Consider the following 19,582-nt stretch of genomic DNA (forward strand, 5'->3'; position numbering starts at 1 on the left):
CCACAGTCACAATCCAGCACTGAGTAGTTGCCAGATTTTCATGCTGTACTCTGATTTGATAACACCCCTTTAGAACCAATAAAGTTATCAATTTTGCCCGAAGATTTTTCTCGTCTTAACCATGCAAGAAATAATTTCCAAAAGTTATTCAGAAAATTAAGTGTAAGGGGGGAATTCACACAGCTACTAAGGGCATTATAAAGCTATTGTGCTCCTTTTTGTGAGTACTGAAGTTATTTTAAATAAAACAGATAAAATGATTCCTCATTGCCACTGTAAGTTACGTAACGCTTTGTTTTACCATTGAAGCCCATCCTTTTAATTCTCTCCTGGAAAAGCAAACAGTGCATCATTTTTAATCACTCAAATGTACTGTGGCAATGGCTTTGTTTCAACAGTGACTGCTGCTATAAATGACTTTTCCAAAACTATGTGGTATCCAAAGAATACCTAACAAGATCTATTTGCTTGCAGTGGTATTAACACATCCATCTGTGTGCATGCATGAGTGGCCTCTCTTTGCTTCAGGAAATGACTCAAGGTTTAGCAAGTTACCCCAATGCAAGTGTCTGGAGACCTGTACCCAGTACATTGGAAGCACTGGATGCAGAGTTATTAGTAGAAAGTAGACAAGATCAACCTGAGCTTTGATCTTCCCCATCCCCTTTATTCTTTCCAGACTTCAGGCACAGTAGTTCTATAGAATCCTCCCAAAAGCTGTGCTTGAGCCACCTACCCAGTGATTGCTGAGGCCTCCCAGAGCAGTCCTCACTCCCGCCTATTACTGCTTCTCTAAGCTCACACAATTTTGTTCATTTTCCTCTTCTAAATTGTTAGGGGTTTTGGGTTTTTCCCCCCACATTTGACTGACTTCAGCCTTCTACACCCTTTGAATTAGGATGAAACACACAGGCTACAATTTTTCTTTCTCCTTGCTGTGGCTATTCCATTGTTCCTTTGCCTTTTTCTCTCTTCTGTACTTGCTGAAACTTCTTTATCATCTAGAATCTCCACTAGCCTGCCCACCCCATACCTTAATCTGTGCATTCACTGTACTTCTCAGTAATCTCCTTGCTTCACCTTTTCTGCCAGTACCTTCTTTCAGGCCGAGCCTTATGCAGGAACCAGCGTCCCAGTCCTGGCTTCTCAAAGTCCCGTCTTCATCGAATCCACTTCTTATCCAAATCTTTTAACTGATATCCAGCAGCCTTCCAAACCTCCTCTCACCAAGCTATTGCTCCTTGCATAACCTCCATCATTTCAATTAAGGTAGTAAGTTCTCCTTTCCAGTGTACAAACAGCAGTGAAGGCTTGTAAATGCCCCAGGGCCTTGTGAATGTATTAACAGAGTAACTGGAGGGCTCTGATTCACAGCGTTACTGGGGCTGCCTACATCTGACAGCAGAACGTTGAACATAAAGGAACAAAACATGAAATGAGTTAATATAGGGCAGAATTTAGAAAAAGACTGAAGCTGAAAACCATTCCCAGTGAAACAGACACCAGAAATTATTCTCTCATCTAGCTTCAATAAAGATTCTTGTTTTACATGCAAACTGTAGACCAGCTGTAAACTCCAAACAAGCTCTGTGACACTATGATGCATTAAGCATCAGGATGACAAGTCTGCTTTTCCTCTTCAGCTCAACCAAGTTTGCATATGTGCCCTCCTCTCCTCCTGCTCTGGATGTCTTTAGAAGAAGTTTGCTAAATTTAATCTACAGTTGTAGACCAATAAAACCTCAACTGCAAAACCTCCCTATGGGGGAATACTACTGTCTAAGAAACTTTGAAGTTTTAAGTGTGACAAAAAAATTAACCAGTTCTGCCTGTGGGGAGATGACATGGTGACACCTCTGTAAGAAAGTTACATTGGCTACCAAAGTAAATGGTATAAGCACCATTAAACATATTTCAGCACACCTAAGGTATTTCACTGCACCTTGTATTGTGTAAAATGTAGCCCTGTAATAACATCAGTAGGGCTGCATAAACACTGCCTTCTGCATGTTAGCCAAAACATGAGCTTCAGCCCAAGTTCACCAGATGCGGGTTTTAGAGGAGCATCAAGGCTGTCTGTGGCCAGAGAGGAAATTCAGCCTACATTCAGTTTCAAGTTTAATCTCATCTCCCTGCACTGACACCGTGCATTTAAGCCAGGCTTTCCCAAGAGCTCCCCACATAGCCGATAAACACAACTGGCAGCATCAGCTGTTCATCACCAGGGAACAAGCTGGCCAAGCTCACCCATACAGGCACTTGATGCAAAGGGCTGCAGAAGCTGCAGGCACCAGAGCTACAATTTTGCCCAGTGCATTCATTTTTCACTTAGATGATTCATCTTAGATTTCATCTGTAAACAATAAACAAAGCCTGAGTGTTATTTATGACACACTACCATGTCAGGATGGTGGCACGAGGACTGGCTAGCATTTAGCATGGCTTTCTAAGGGACAGCACCTGCTGTGAAAAGGACTTGGTCCTTTCATGTTTCATGAGATCAGCTGAGCAAGACAGACCAAAGCAACACTGGCAAGATGTTTAGTGCAAAACATTCTGCCACTGCTATCTCTTTGTAACAGAATATAGTTCAATACTAACAACATCTGAAACAATCTGCTTTATCCAATTAGGGTTTATTTTAATTTTTAAAAATTGAATGGTTCTTTCAATATAGTTATCATATGAAAATGGTAGAAAGTTTGCTGCGCACCAGTTGATACCACCCTCGTTCCACTGAGTGCAGCTAGATTCAACTTGTCCATTTCACTTCGCACTCACTCTGCTTATAATCTGGTTCTCCAAGAGTTTTAGTTTTCTGGGACAGGTTGCAAGTAGTACAGAAGTAATAGAAACATCCACACAATACTGGAAAATTCTTAGGATTATTTAAATTTTTTTAGTCTCAGAACTGAGATACCAAAATGGGATGGATGTGTGAGTACACTTTAGTTGTGTCTAATGTGAATTAGTAAATTTTGCAATGAAAACTGGAAATTAGTAGCTGGATGCATGGATGATGGCATTCAGTGGGTTGCCATACACTGTGGGACACATCTTTTGAAGGAGATTTTAATCGACTCAAAAGACAATATGGCAACTGGCAGGCTTTCACTTTATTGAAGCGAAGTCACAGCATTTTCAGCACTATTCCCCTCTTGTGAAGGGAAGAGTTAAACGAAGGCCCCTGAAATTTACATAACTAACAAGTAAAGGATTGAAGAAAGAGACTACAAGCATATTTCTCTAAAATAAATAATCTACAAAGAGTGCTTTTTCTTCTTAAAAGCAATCTAAAAATGTAAAAATTCTACGGTAAGGAGATCAAAAGATATTTTAACAACTTTCAATATTTACAAACAATACAAAAACTGCGCATGCCATCAAATGATGCAAAATTCGTATTAAAAATTAAAAGCTTCATTCCTACCAAGAACCAAAAACTCCAGCCAATATTTCAGTTTTAATTAATGTCTTCTTTACAATTGGAAAAACGTTAAATGTTCTTATTATCTGTAAAATATACAATAAAAACGAACCTCACTAAATTATTAAGGTTAAAAAAGAAGAGCAATACTGCAGGCAAATCAAAAAGGAAAGTAACCGAAACTTATTCTTTGGTAACAAAAAGTTAGCAAGTATCTGTATTTCAAGTGATGCAAAGTAATAGTCTCCCCATTCTGACAAATGAAAGACAGATTTCCAGCAAAACACAATTCCCAAGTTTCAGTTTTGAAAGACAGGCTCCACCTACAGCTTTGTAGTGCAAGTCAAATTTCTCTTTCTAATTCAGAAACACAGCTGTCCTGGTTCCGGCCAGGACAGGGCTCATTTTCTGCAGCAGCCAGGAGGGACTGTGGCCAGGACACAGAGGTTGTTCTACACCACCTCACAACACTGCTGGGAACAAGGAAGAGGGGCAGCAGGTCACACCTTACCAGGCTCTGTCACCTGTGAGCCATTCACCTTTTTCGTGTACACTCTAAGTCTTGTTGATGTTACTGCCCATTTTCTTACTTCACTGCTGTTTCCAGTAAATTTTTCTTTTATCAGCCCCCATCCTTCACCTTTTGTGCCTCCAGTTCTCCTCCCCAGCCACCCGCAGAGGTAAGAGGAGAGGGGAATGAGTGAAAGGGTACATGGTTTGGAGTGTTTTGGTGGGAACACTAAATTGGGGACTACCGTTCCTAAACCATGACAGTAACCCTTCCAAATTCTGGCTTCATTCATCTCCCACTTTCCTGATGTCTGCTTGCACCCTCCACACACATCCAGCTATTCTAGTTCTCTAAGGGAATACTCCAGTCAAGGAAGCAATTCACCTGGAAATGTGTGTTTCACCAAGTGAAGGTGTGTGGCTGCATAGCAGCTAGTAGTGTGTTATAAAATCAGCTCCCTTTTCCACCTTAACTACATAGTTCATTTTCCCTCAGGAAAAAGAATTAAAAGTACAGTACCCTGGACCAATCCATAACCTGGTGAGCTCACTGCTCAAGCAGGACACACTTCATCAAACGCTGGGCCATGCCCCTCTAAGGAGCCATGTAACCCCAGCACCAACCCTGCTACCTTCTCTCAGAGGTGAATGTGCCTCATTGTGCCTCCCTCTGCTTAACTAATGCACTATGCTGCATCACTACAATGCTTTTGAACCAAACCTCCAGCTTGTACCACAGGAGCCTTCCCATTTCAGGCTTATTCCTAAATTTTGCTTGCACAATTGCAGTCTCAAGAAAAAGAAAAACTTCACACCCCTACAGACTCTGAGAAAACTTCCCCACCCCACCCCACAAAAGGACTTCTAAGGCTTTACACAAAAAATTCAACTGTTAACATTCTTCAAGCCACAGACCACTCATTCAAAGCAAGTGCTCCCCACCCCAACCCAACCATGCAGAACCATCATCGCTTTAGCATTTAAACACACACATACAGTTCGTGGAATAAATGCTCAGCAAAGTAACCTTGTCCTGGTCTGGGCTTTCTTCTGGAATCTAGTCCCTGTGATTTTCTAGACTAATATCCAAAGCCTTTTGTCACACTGCCTTTTAACTTTCTTCAGCTGAAGAGTTTAGATACTTCCTTGAAGCACCTGGTTGAGTCATTAAGTCTACATGGGCTGGATCCAAGGTCTCCTTGCAGCCTGCCTCCTCAGCATACGGGAAGTCATTCACGTCCATTTCATCACTGTTAAACATATCAAGCTGCCCCTCTTGCTGCTCTTCCAAAGTCCTCCGGACCCTGCCCTCGGACTGTTCCACCACTTCCCCATCTCCTTCACTAATGACAGTCATGGGGCTGCTCTGGATGCGGTTGCGGACGTTGTACTTGCTGCTGGCAGCAGACGGGGGTGTCCGTGACCGGCCATACCTTGTGCCAGAGAACGACATGCTCCTTGGCATCAGGCCCTCACTCTTGGCCCACTCCTCCTGGGCCCGTTTGCTCTTGCTGGGCGAGCAGCTGGCAGGGCTGTCGGAAAGGTCCGGGGGAACGTCCGTCTTTGGCCGGTGGAACCGCGGGTCCGTGTTCTTCAACATCTCTGCTGCGGACATACGGGAACTGGTGTCACAGCGACTCCCTTTCTTCAGCAGCAGGGCTTTGAAGTTGTCATTGCTGGTGCTGCTCTTGCGAATGCTTCTCTGGATAGATCCAGCTTGTTTGAGGGTAGCTAGGTTTGGGGAAGCACCAGTGGGAGTTACGGGGGGCGACGGAGAATGGTTGCGGGTACGGTCATCTTCAGAATCTTTACGGCCAAGGACTTTCCTTTTGGATCTGAGTTTGAAACACACACACAAAAAAAGAGGATGACACAAAAATGAAAATTTTTACCTCCCCTAATTAAACTCAGTTTAGAGGGATGACAATGAATTTAAGCTAAAGCAGAGACAGGGAAAAGGCAGAAGTGATCTAAATCTAAAGCATGAGTAAGAACACCACCAGAACTGTACAGGCACTAATGCAGGTATTGGAGGGATAAGGTAAGTTTATTACTCTTTTTCTGCATATCTGGAACAATGAAACTACTAAAACTGGCAATACTGATGTTCAAAACACTTTAGTAAATTTACTGAATCGGGTTTTCTAGAGTCAGTATTCAACTGCTCAGACTAATGTGCCATGAAGATTTATATTCCATGCTGTTTTTCTGTCAATTTGGGGACTTGATTCAAAATATGTCATCTAGAGCATATGGTTTGTTTTGTTTCATTTTACAATTTGACACTCTCTGGAGAATTAGAGTTGTAGTTTAGTGCACTTTCCTTCAGAAAAAAGGACACAGCAAAGCACTGCTGCTGAAGATGGAGAAAAGGGAGCCACATGTAACAACTCTACATTAAATTACTGAAAAACCCCCTCCCTAATCCAAATATTATATAAATAGAGAAAAACCTTTCCAGCTCCTCTCAATATGCACAGACAAAATTCACAGTTATGTTGGTGCTCTGTCATTGCAACTTTCAACTAAATGAAAAAGAGACCAACTTCCTGACAAGAAAGTTATCTTTCCAAATGAAAGAGCGGAGCGTTTGTCTATTTAGATGCGAAGTGCAGGGACAACACACAAAAAAATAATAAATTAAGAGATAACCATGGAACTGGGAATATGTGGAAACTGGACTTTTACTGCCTCATTTTCACATTTCTAGAAATCTTAAAGAAATGTACATGCCTGGCAGCTGTAATACAGCTGCTTTGTTTCTTTGCTGACTGAGCAAGAATTAATTAAAATGGATTGTATAAAGCCTAATTTTAAATATGGTATTTTGGCAGAAGTTTAAAACAAGCCAACAGATTTCTTAGAGATATAAAATTATCATCCTATAAACTTCGTATTAATTTTTATCAAGCATGTGTTCAACCCAGACCATTCCCTTTGTAAAACAGATTTCTACTTAATGTGATCTTTAGCTTTACTTTCTTAAAAGCCTTGAGATTTAGCCAAGGCAAGCTCAAATGTATTCATGCATCACAGCCTACTGATAATTAAAAAACTCCTCAAAAAAAAGAAGCAGGACCCATCAGCTGAGTAGGTGGCAGCAACAGACACTGCTATAGGCTGTGCCAAGACTTTGGAGCAATCCTTCCCCTAAGTGGTGAAGTTTATGCATAGCTCACTTGTGATGCCCCCACAGGCAGCTGTACCACCATGTTATTTTCAGCAGCTGCTGCTGCCTCCACCTGTCCTTCTGGAATAAGAATGTAATCCCAATGTCCATTCAGCATGAGGGTGAATGCACACAGAGGAACCTCATCTAGATTTAACTGTGGGTTAGCACTGTAGGCAGCAGATGATTTCGGTGCTTGGATGCTCTGCGAGTCTGTGTGTGAACACTTGTGTGCATTTGTTACAGAGAAAAGATTTTCCTTCATTAGGATTTTGGCTGCCTATGGATATCTTTAAACACTGCAGAGCTGGGATTGTACTGTTACCAATCCCCAAAATAAATTGGAAAAAAAAATCAGTTGCAAAGATCTGCATTGAAAGACTGTTATCTTAGCTTGGAGTGATCTGGTAAGACTGTGAATGCAGCGCAGAGCAGTCAGTTTGCTGTCAGCACCTAGCCAGCTTTTCTCAATATGTATGAATTATGGAAGAAACTTGAAATTAAGAACCAAATTTGGTTTTGGTGGCTTTTCAGACACAGATAGGGTGCATGTTCAAACAAAACTATGACTTAAAACTTCAGACTGCTCTTCCTGGTCTTAATGCATATACCACTAAATTTCTTATCTTGCTCCAAATTATATATATTCAAGAGTGCCAATTACTGAAGTAATATCTCTTAGAAACAGTGGGGGAAAACCAAAACCTTTTTTATTAATTAGCAACCAAGGAAGAAAGTGGCTCAAGTCCAAAGCCAGCAAAAGCAAGATCATAACAAAAAAATGTGTCAAGCAGTTCTAATTATGTCACATCCAGTTCCTTTGTCCATTTTCCCAAAAACTCATGAATTACAGATATGTGCATATACACAGAATTCACTCTCTATCTGCATACATAAAGGAGAATGGCTACTGGCCAGAATATCTCATTCTAAAGCCAGATTTGACATAGTTCTAGAGAGTGCCATGCAACATGAATGCAACAGACCGTTTTCAGAATGACTCATACAGGCCAAGTTCTAAGGGCTAACAGTAAATTATAAAATTCAGTATCATATATATGTCGTTTTTGTAATGTCTGGAAAAGACTTGTTTCAAAAATTGAACAAAAAATAGTATTTGCATACAAAATGCTGCAGCCTCTCAGCCGCTCTCTTCCCCTCCCTCATTCCCGATGCACAGACGTGCAGACTGACTGAGCACCTGGATAATTCCCCACTCCCAGGCAGAGAGGCGGTCCCTCTGCGGCTTGCAGCGCGCGGCGCAGCCACGCGATGGCGCTGGCGCCACGCCCAGCCCGGGCGGCTCCGGGAGCGCCGCTTCAAGGGACCCGCGCTCCGGGCTCTGCCTTTGGGCGTTCCTGTCCTTGGGGCCCTCTTGGGCTTTCTTCTTTCTGAGCACCTAACGTGAACAGCACATAAATCTAGCTGCCATTCGGCATGATTTTGTTTTCAAGGGAAATGAATAATGCCATTAACAATAGAGCCAGTATTGCACACTCCATTCATGAACCAGTTTGACACAAAATACCCGACCTCAGGCTGGATTATGGCAAACTATAATCCAGCGTTTGCCATATGTTTTGCCATATGACTGACATGTTGTGTTACTTGCCAGTTTCAGCCACGCTTGCCATGAAGCATTAGCGTTGAGCCTCTGTCCCAAACTGCACCATATAAGCAGCGAAGAGAGTAAAAAGAGATGGAGAAGAACAAGAATGAAAACAAAAAGATACACAGAAAAAGTAACAGTAGAGTTAATATGGCAGATTGAGAACAGTACAATAAATACTAGACATAAATTGATATTTTAAAGGGCAAGGTATTTATAATACAATCTACATCTATTTAATCTGGTTGGGTTTAGTTCAGAATGGATTAAATACATTTATAAAACAATAATATGCAAGTCCTTTTCCTCATCTTTTTCACATATATCCTTAGTAGAAAGTTGATAAATATGTGCTTTCTATTAAAGCCATGACTATTGTAATTGGGTGTTCAAAAAAGTGTTAAATTCATTTCTGAGAGACCTACCGGACCTGACAGTACAGGAAGGGCAGTTTCTACAGTACCTGTGAATGGCTGCAAAAAGATCCTCAGTAGTCCTTGGTCTTGCTGGTGTTGCCACTCCGTCTGTCTCTTCCCCATAACTACTGCTTGGCAGGAATGAAGTACTGGCTGTGTCTGATTCAAACACCTCCACTATGCAAAGAGAACGAACAACACAGTCAGTCTGTGTGCGAACCCCACGGGCACATAGTCCTGAAACCAGCCCTTGCTGCCTCCAGGGAGAAGCATCCGATGGACTGAGTGCAGCGCTGTCATTGTGATTTCAGATCAACGCTTGCTTAGGGAACTGCAGTGCATGAAATACATGCCTGTGCTTGCTCACGCGTAACAGGAGGAGAACAGTAACAAAAGAAAATTTGTAGCATTTCCACTAAAATGCAAAGCCAGTATTAACAAATTAACTGTTTTCATAGCATGCTTTAATGCTAGCATGGTTAAATAAAGCATCATTTTCTTTCCGTGTCTGCAACAATGAGAAGTCAGAAAGGAATTGCATGAAATGCCATACAGTATTAATCAGATCCCTGCAACTTTCTTTTTTTGTTTTAGTTGTAACAATCACAAGAAGATCTACCCTCTACAGAATGCCACCTCAATCCTAGGATCCCCACCTTCTTCAAAATAGCTACGGCTGCATCTGAATTAGTCAGAGAAAAGAGACTCACCACTTTCGTTCTCTTGAGATGCGTGCCCGTCAGTGTTACTGCCACTGTCTTGGCTGCTGCCTGAACTGCTTCCTTCATCAAAAGCAGACTGCTCCTCCTGCCTGGGTTCCTCTTGAACTGGTGATGCAGCAGGCTGTACCACAAAGGCATTCGCTCCCACTGTCTCAGAGAAGGTGAATCCAGCAGCTCCTCCCTCAGGAACCAGGCTGCCAGAGTCCATCTCGCTAGAACCGAGTCCATCTGTAAGACAATTTCTCGCCTCCTCAGAGGGTGCAAGCACAGCGTCTCTCTTAGTTGGGCTTCTGGCAGTATCACCCACTTCAGCTGCTTTCTCCACTGTAAGGTCTAACTGTGGAGGTGGTACCAGAAGGAACAGTTTGGGTTTCTTTGAAATAGGAGGTGGTTTCTTGCTTGGCAATACACCCTGAGTCTTGTCAGGAGATGCTGGTGACCCCTGAAGTGACATGCCAGAAGGGAAGTCTTCACTCTGCACTGAGGACTCAGGTGTGTCATCAGTGGCTGACCCCAGAGCATCATCTTCAGAAGATTTCTTTGCACCTACTGCACTCATAGGCTTTTGATCACTGTCAAGTACAGGTGTGTTATCAGAGAGAATGAGAGGAGAACCCCGAGACAGTGTCTGAACTGCATTTTTAAATGAGGTGCCTTGAGTTTTCGTTTCCTCATCACCTAAGTTGGTACTGAGTTTTAGTGAGAGAGATGGCTTTAGCAAAGACTGTGATGATGAATTTACAGTACCCTTTTCCTGAGAGGTGGTTTCAGAAGCAGATTCAGTTGATGATTCACCTTCTGTCGATTTTTTCACAGACCTCAACTGCACCATTTGCAGTGCTTTGGTGGTTACTAATGGCATCACAGGTCTGGATGAATCTTGCCTGTTGAGTGGCTGTTTCACTGGACTGTAGCAAGAATCCTCCTGGTTGCGTTTCTTAAAAGAATACTGTGGGTGTATTGCTGCACCTTTTGTTATTTTGGGATCAAGCGGTGGTGCTGGTGGTGGGACAGCCAAGGGGAAAGAAGGAGGAGTAGGAACAGGGGAAGAGAATGAACTGATGGACGCTTCTTGTGGAAACCATGGGACAGTCTGGGCAAAGGTAGAACTTACACCAGCTTCTGGCGGAGGAGGGGGGAACGTGGGAGAGGTCGACAATGGTGACAGATCCATTACTTCTGCTGGAGGAGGAGGAGAAGGAGGAGAAAGCTCAGGGCAATGCTGACATGCTGGAAGAGGAGGTGGTGGAGGAGGTGCACCAGAATCCACAGGAGGGCTCAGGGCGGGGTCCAGTTTCTTCACACTCACACTCCCTTCAGTAGATGTATTTGAAGAAAGAGAAGTGGACGACGAAGACATGGAGACTGATGACAGAAGAGAGGACTTCCTTTCAGGCACTTTAGGCTTCAGCTTGGATTTCCCATTTCCTGATGATGCAGACTTTACAAGTACAGGCACTGGAGTAAGCGCAGTGGGTGTATTGGACTGGCTGGAGTACCCACTCGATGGCGATGTGACTCGGTGGGATTTCTCCGGAGAAGTACTCTTTGGTTTGGCCAGTCCACTGGGCACTTGTGGCACAGAAGCCCTTGAGCCATCACTGAAGTGGCTGATGCTGTAATCGCTGAGAGCAGACGAAGTACTGGCAGAATGGGTCACTGGAGATTTCACCTGGTCATCTGCCACCGCAGCATAGTCGCTGTAGTAACCCCACTGGTCAGCATACTCCGACTTGATGCTACTTGTTTCACTCTGGGAAGGAGTGACTGTGCAGATGGAGTACAGGTTTGGAGCAGTGGTGGACATCATGCTGCTACTCGCACTGACTGAGCTCTGGCTGCGTGAGCGCAACACCCAGGGATCCTCATAATCACTGCAGGGGCTCTGGGAAGGGGAGCTGCCATTTTTGCACTTGAGATTCAGCTGCAGAGAATGCTGGAGAGTGGCAATGAGGGTTTCATCAAGTATCTGTCCATTGGATTGGGCTTTTTTCTTAGGCATCCTTCTGAGTGAGTCTGTTCTGGATGGCGGCAAAGGTGGCTTCTTTGCCTTTTTCAGTGAGATGTTTCTTGCAAGGGATTTGTCGCCTTGGCCTGAGTGGTCATCCTGAAGTTTCTTCTCCTTTCCTTCAAAGACATTTATCACGCTGTCTCTGGGGTTCTCAAAACCATTAGTACTGTTGCATGGCATGTCTGCCTTCAGTCCAGAGTCCATATGCATGGAGCCATAATAGCCATCATGGTCCACAGAATACAGGGAAGCAGAATCATCCCTGACTGATGTCCTCTCCAGGCTACTGCTGCTCAGGTTGCTACGGGGCGTGGCACAGCCTGGTGGTGTACAAACCACCTTGCGTGAAGGGGTCTCACTGCTCTCTGAAGACTTGTACAACCAATGCTCTGTGCTACTCACTGCTGCCTGTGCTCGCTCCCCAGAATAGCTGGATTCGCTCCGACCATCGCTGTCCTGGGAAGGGCTTGCTAAAGCAGCGGTGTTCCTACAGCTGTAGCTCATGCTCTGCGACCCAGCCTCTGCATTCCCAGGAGTGCTTAGAGAGACAGCGGAGTCACCGAGAGAAAGCATCATGACAGTGTTAGATGGGATGGTATCTGAAGTCTGTGAGTGACGTGTGGAGCTACTCTCACTCCAGTTACCACTTGAAGAATGGTGATCTTCTTTCCCACTTACTGCACTGCTGGCAGCAGGATTGTCTCTTGGATTTGGAAAGGCAGTGGAGCTTGACATTTTACTATCCAATGATCCAACACTCTGGGCAGCATGAATAAGGATAACTTCCGAGGAGGATGACAGTGTTGCATTGGGTATGATGCTTGTTGAGTAAGTGGCATGAGGAGAGACCACACATGCTGGGCTTGAGGACTTCTCGCTGTCACAGCTTCTCACCTCTTGGGACATTGGTCTTGACAGGGTCCCTATTGTGGGATTACTCCTCAGATGCACAACACTATCATCCACTTGCAATTTACTTATCTGGTGGGGTAAAGTGCCAGCAATGTCGTCTGTCTGTCTCGACATCATGCTCTGTGTCTGATCTAGGGACTGCAGAGACACTCTCGCACCAACCCGAGGCAAGCTGTGAAAACCCATGTCACTATTTTGGCGAGAAGCAAATATAACTGCAGCAGAATCACTCATCACCGACATGTTTCCAGATGAGCTGGAGAACTGAGACATCTGGGCTGCAATGCCTTGTCCTTTCTGTGCTCGTATTCTTCTCATTGAAGGTGGCACAACTTTAACTTCCTCTGTCTGGCAGCTGGTGTCCTTGGTTTCAGAGTGCTGCATGGCAGAACGATAGCTGTCTAGTCTCCCTAGCGTGGAACAGTGATCTGGGACATACATGGAATGCCCTCGGAAATCACTTTGGCCAGTACCAACTGCTGGAGTCAAAAATAAAATAATTATTTCCTGAAGCGCAAATTCACATTTATCTTCTCATTCATTTAAAAAATATAGCAACCTAGCAAACTGCTCCATCCCCATGCTCCTGCAGGTTTATGCCCCCTGAAGAAGAATCTGAAACAATGGATTTTGCAGAGGCATCATCTGTTTTCTGCATTTCTCTTCCCTTTTTCCTTATTACCAGGAACCTTCTGCTTACAGAATCATCTGTGTTCCAGCCGCACATTCGACACATGAAATCCTCTGTTTATGACATGGTAATAATTTCCATAGTAATCAGTTGTGTCAGAAACCAAGTAGTACTGTTTGACTTCCAGTAGGCAACGCAGCAGGAACAGACAAAAGCCTGAGAAATGTGAAGTGTATTCCCATGCTAATGCCTCATGCAATAAAGAAAAGGGGAAGGAAATCTGGAGACTAATATGAATAAAAGGATCTACTTTTTACCAGCATTACACTTCAGAAAAAAATATTTCAGGAGACACAGATAGCTCTCCAAGTCCTGCAATTTGTCTGAAAGAATGCTAATACATGGAAACATGCATTGTTTTACCACAAGTAATACATACGCTATAACAGCAGTCATTATCCAACACTGCAAAGAAAACCATTAGGTAACATTTCTCCATACAAGTACTTTCTGTTTATCATAAGGAAAACTGATAAGAAATGAGGAAAAGAAACAGCTGGTGTTGATGGTTGTCTCATCCTCAGCACCATCAGGAAATAAAAAAATAACCCCTTTTTCTAAAAGAAGGAATGATCACATATCGACATAACTCCCCCCAACGCCCAACTCTGAAGACAATGGAAAATCAATTTTAGTTCAATATATAGTTATCACTGGGTCAACAGGAAGGATTTTAGGGCTGTTTTAAATTTACAGTTTTATTGGTAGCTGGCTTTTAAAATCACAAACCAAAGGACTGTTTTAAAATTAGTCTGTGTAAGGCTGTTGCTTTTGAATTCAGTTGCATTGCTGTATAAATAGCAAGAGTGAGGCAAGCATGCTGCTGGAGATGCTGGTAAGGATGCTACACATATGTCACTGTGGGGGAGAACTGGTTATTTCAAGTCTCTGCCTTAGTGAGTCTCAGGAGCAATAAAGTAGCATGCCTGAAAGGAATGTTCTCCTTTCATATTTACTATATGAAACTGCATTGGGAGGATAGGTATTCTTATCATGCAGCTTTAAAAACACCACTTAAAAGGACATTTAATCATCTTCATTCTTGGCAGGCAAAAGAGGCATTTAGGGTAAGGAAAAGAGGGCTCTGAAAAGGCTACCGTTAAAGCAGCACACACAAAAAAGATTGTTTACTTCTTTTCCTCAGGCATGTAAGTAGTCTTTCAGCAGCTTGAAGCCTAGTTAGCTTGCTTTGTGAAAATTCTCTTGCTCTCACAAAAAATGCAGCCTCTTTCTGCTTCTGGTAGATGCTTGCTGCAAAGCTAGATACTCAAGATCCTGGCAAATGTCTTGGATAATCTAATATGAGATACTGTCAGAACAGATGGACTACTGCAGCCAACCAAGAGAGAGATTTGCATATTCTGTATACAGTTATTAAGAACCGTACAGTAAGAAAAATAATCATCCTTTCCAGGTGTATTTTTTCTATGGAATCAGTGCATCCCTTTGGTTAAGACAAAGAAAAACATCAAAATAGACATTACAAATGTTTCTGGAACCATGACATAACCAATTTTAACTGTTGGTCAATTAAAAATATCTGGTAACAAAAATCTGCATGCCAAGATACGTAAATAACGAAAGAGATGGGATATTTTTCTTCTTCTGCCACTGTGAAACACACACACACACACACACACACACGCAGATGAGATAAAAGGATTGGTGGAGAATAAAGCTGTCAGCATCACAGCAAGTATCTAATACTGTCACACACTGACCTGTGGCTGAGAGCATTTTTATGTGTTATGTCTATACTGTATTCACAGAGGAAGCTAAATGCACCCTCTTTCACAAGTAGTGTAATGCAGATGGGTGTTTTATGTCTGTTCAAAATGTTACTGCTAGAGAAGGTAAATGGCGAAGTGAATCAATGCTGGACTTGCTAACCTCACCTTCCCCTTCCAAAACAAGGAGAGTTAGAATCATTTATTGGGACATACTGTTCACAGCAAATGCACAGTGATATCTGAAAAAGAAAATTAATGGCACTGAATAAAAAAGCCACTGAATAAAGGAGGCCACTGATGGCTATACCAAAATGCCTGGTGCAGCAGCTCCTGCCCCTTCCCTTGGGACACACCCCAACAGAGCCTGGGCACTGCTGGCTGCCCCAGTCAGAGCAGCACACTAACAAGAGGGCAGCATCAACAACGAGCTGCAGGATGCTGCTGAGAACCAGTGCTTACCCTGGGTTTCTTACCAGAATAGATGTCATTTATGGTCCAGCCTAATATGCTATGGGAAACTGCATAAATTAAGTCAACAGCAGCAAAGGTTCCCAACCTCAATACCGCAGGGAAGCCCACTGCAGGGAAGCCCATCAGGGCAAGTCTTTGCACTGGTGTGAAGACTGGCCTCTTCCAGTTTGAATGATTCAGAGCCCAAATAAACATAGGATTATGGAGGGCAAGACTGCCCAGCTTCAGACATATAAACTACAGGGCTACATCCTTCAAGTGTTCCATGGGCTATGGTCAGGGAAGGAATTTTCCATTCTTGTTACTATTACAGGAACATAACTTTGAGGTTTCAAATTGTGGGTTTTTTTTAGAAAAGTAGCATATTCTGAAACTCTATCAGTTTTGGTTTTGGCTTTACATGTATGCACAATCTCATGCAAAGCTGTGAGGATTTACTCTTTTTATAGTTCTGTTTTCTGAAGAGGGACAACAGAAATCTGCAGGGAAAATGGTTCAAAAAACCAACCAGAGGAACATTTAAGACTCAGGTATACTGGTAAAATGCTGAGGTGTTTATGATTTTGGTGAAATTCAGAGGAGGGTAGCAAGGAGTATTTTATTTGCAACTTACAAATGCACTGTAAAACCCTCAATCACTTCCAGAGTAATACTGGAAAGTAAGGACTTTCAAACCCCCTTAAAATCTTTGTTGGTACTACAGATAGAAGACAATCCCATTCTAAGGGACAGCTCAAACCTCTGACTAAGTACACTGATAATGCTAGGTTTGTCAGAAAATACCTACTTTAATAGCAATCAAAAGATAGAAGATATCTGCAACACCAAAATCCTTGAACAGAATGAGATCTCGTAAAGAATACCATCTGTAAGTCCATCTAGTTGCAGGGACAATGTGTGAGCAGACAGCAGCAAAAAATGCTGCAGAACCAGACATCAGGTTACAGATGCTGAACATTATGAAGTCAGAAGCAGCTGCAAACTGGGTGCATGATAGATGTGGCTGAAAGTAACAATTATCCTGTCTGCCTTTTGCATTATTCTGTGTCCAGCAGCACTGCAGTCAGTGCTATGTCCACCATAGGAGACCTGTAACTATGCTCTTTTCTTTTTCATTACCCTATTACGCTGCAGCAAATCTCTCCTAATTAGGGCAAATGCTCTTCACTCATGTGCATGTTTAGTGCAGGCTCCAGCAGCTAGTAAAGAACGCCCACTCTGTGGATTCTGGTAGTCACTGGTGTTTCTCATTAGTGAGGACAGGGATCAAGAATGACAAATTTGGCAAATTTGATGGGGAAGAAAGTGTGTCTGCATATAATCCCTGGGGCCTAGCTACTAGCAGCCCTGCTGTGACTCCAGCTGATCTGGTGGCACCAGCAGTTTGTTGCAGAGAATCACATGAAAGGTCCTCTGCATTGAAATGAGCGTGGAAAACTGAGGGTTTGAAAAGATAAACAGCGTGTGTTGGTGTCACAAAGCAGATGCCTGTTTCAACGAGAACAAAGAAGTTCTCTTCTGACTAACCATTTCTGATGTAAGCACTTGTCTCTTAAGCCACAGGCACATTCCTAAGGTGTGTTGCTCCCACTGCCTCCTCATGCCCCACCTAGCAATCCTCCTGCAAACCTGGTAAACTGGCTAGAGTCACTGTGCAGGCATCACAGTTCAGTGTTACAAAAAAACCCCCAGAGATTCTTATTTTGTTTTACTCTAGCAATTAGAAACTGAGTGATTTTAACAGATACTCAACAAGAAACAGACAAGTACACTGGGCTTATGGCAATTTTAAGGAATTTTCACTGTGCTCCATGAAGCATCTGCAATCTCTCATGGGGGAAGAAAAATATTGCAGTGAGTGAATCCTGTGAAACTTTTCAGTACTGCCAGCTAAAAAAATTCCTGAATACTTGCCCATATCATTGCCACCCTGAGAGGGAGAATTCTGATGTAAATATCAGGAATTCAAGTTTTCTTGATTCTGTTAATTTCTCTAACCCAACAGCCTCTGGTGAAGTTTATATTCTTGGCATCTGTGTTTTTCATCCTCCCAATATCAAAAAGCAGATTATACCTGCTTTCTAACATCTGATATATAGGCAGGTAGTGAGTGCTGGAAACGTACAATCATGAAAAACTACAGGTGGAAACCCAGTGTTAGTCAAAAGGCACAGTAACTTTGAAACAGAGATATTCTCTCCAAAGACTGCTGAAGTTCCAAACAGAAGCAGGTGCAGAATTACTTGGCTGGAACAGCTGTGTATTTGTGTGGTATTTGTGTAGGACCAGTGGGTATCTGGGACTTTTCTTACCCATGGGACCTGTAACTTGAGTGACTGCTAGCCCTGGAGGGAACTAATTGGAGAAGAGTATCAATTAAGACCGTTTTTAATAGAACAGCTGAGTTTCCAAAGATCAGAAGGACTCATTTGCCCCCAGGTTGCTGAGATGGAATTGCTCCCTCTCAGTCATGTCAACGGAGATCTTCAACAGTCCCAAATGACAGCTGAGACACCAAATGAGGTGAGGTACCACGAGGAGTCTGAGCTGCATAGCAAGAAAGCAAATGAAGGACTGACACTTAATGTGTCAGTCGTTTCAATCAAAATGACTGACATGAGATCCTACAGGTGAGAGTGAGCTACTGAAAAAGTGAGGTAGGAAAATAAGCTGAAAAAACTGTATGAGGTCATTCTGACCCTTTGAACCTTTAGGTCAAGAAGGGGAAAATAAAGTACATAGGGCAAGAAAATCACAGAACCAAAAAGACTATGAATTGCATCTGTAAGATGTAAAAAAAGGATTGGATCTGTAAGATAGAAAAAAAAATTTAAGTAATCCAAAGGAAGTACACAAAAAGCATAAAATTAGAAGACATTTTTGGAAACCAAGAGGACAGAAACTTTGTTGGAATAAAAAAAACCATCAAAATGCCTGTCAGAAGAGGGAGGAAAAAAAAGGTGGAAAAATTGAAGATGTTTTCCTGTCCTCTGTTTTGGTGAGGAATGTTTATTAGGAACTGTGGTGGAACTGACAGTGAGGTCTGAGACCTGCTCTTCCTGCAAGACAGAGAAGGAGTCTGGGACACCAGAAGCTGCCCACTGGTGTCTGGGACTGCACTGGTGCAGAGCTCTGCAGAAACACTCACAACCAGGTAACTTGGAACTTCCACAAAAACAAAGTCAGTCTGAGCCAAACCCTAGAGCACTGACACAAAGAAGGGACCATAGAAAGGTGGAAACAATTTTGCTGCCTTTACTTCATCTGGAGAGGTGGAATGCGTGAAGGGAGCTGATGATAACCAGCTAACAAGAGCCAACAAATGAGCAAGGCCAGTAACAGGTTCTTCCAGAGAGGTGCTCATCTCTACCAAACTTCTGTTTGGGAATCATCTTGTCTGAGGAAAGAATACAGGTTTGCATATAAGGTACCATCTGAAGAAGACATCTAGAGACAATGGATAATGGCAACAGAGCAGAGAAACCAAGAGCACTTGAAGTAAAACGTCTCAAAGTTTCTTGCTCCTTCTGCTGTTTTGACCCAACACTGACTCCATTAAATATGTATGTAATATTTATGTTCTGTAAGACAAGGAAGGTAATTCAGAAGTATGCAGAACTAATTCTTCTTCATTGCTGTGTTTGGCAGAGAGAAGAATGCTTTGCCTTCTCCTGTTACTTTGGTGTCTCTGCTAAATAGTATTGAAAGGGTGCTGCAGTTAAAAAGCAACTTCAAAAAGGAACTGCCACCTCTAAACTGGTAGACACTTCACATTCTTACTACGTCTCAGAATCCCATCTATCACGTTGCATTTTATTTATGCAGAATTTTTAATGCAGAATTTTCCAGTCTGCACAGAGAGTCTGGTTCATCACAGGAAGACACCTGTGAAAACACAACAGCATTTCAATGCT

General features: G+C 42.9%; 1 protein-coding gene across 6 annotated transcripts in view; it reads right to left on the reverse strand.

The window, feature by feature from the left end:
- Positions 1-2,617: 2,617 nt before the first annotated feature.
- The window catches only part of NHSL1 (NHS like 1), a 143,393-nt gene continuing 126,428 nt past the window's right edge, over positions 2,618-19,582 (reverse strand). For 2 of the 6 annotated variants that reach the window (XM_031056262.1, XM_031056260.1), the window contains 3 exons: positions 9,842-13,252; positions 9,179-9,308; positions 2,618-5,772 (listed from right to left, as the gene is read on the reverse strand). In XM_031056262.1, the coding sequence (XP_030912122.1) occupies positions 5,049-5,772; positions 9,179-9,308; positions 9,842-13,252 (4,265 nt within the window). In that variant the 3' untranslated portion in view covers positions 2,618-5,048. Of the gene's footprint in view, positions 5,773-9,178; positions 9,309-9,841; positions 13,256-19,582 lie in introns of all 6 variants that reach the window. The other 4 variants (XM_031056261.1, XM_014306657.2, XM_031056266.1 and 1 more) reach the window with 2 other exon arrangements.

The sequence above is a fragment of the Geospiza fortis genome, unplaced genomic scaffold (assembly GCF_000277835.1).
Source record: "Geospiza fortis unplaced genomic scaffold, GeoFor_1.0 scaffold162, whole genome shotgun sequence".
Lineage (NCBI taxonomy): Eukaryota > Metazoa > Chordata > Aves > Passeriformes > Thraupidae > Geospiza > Geospiza fortis.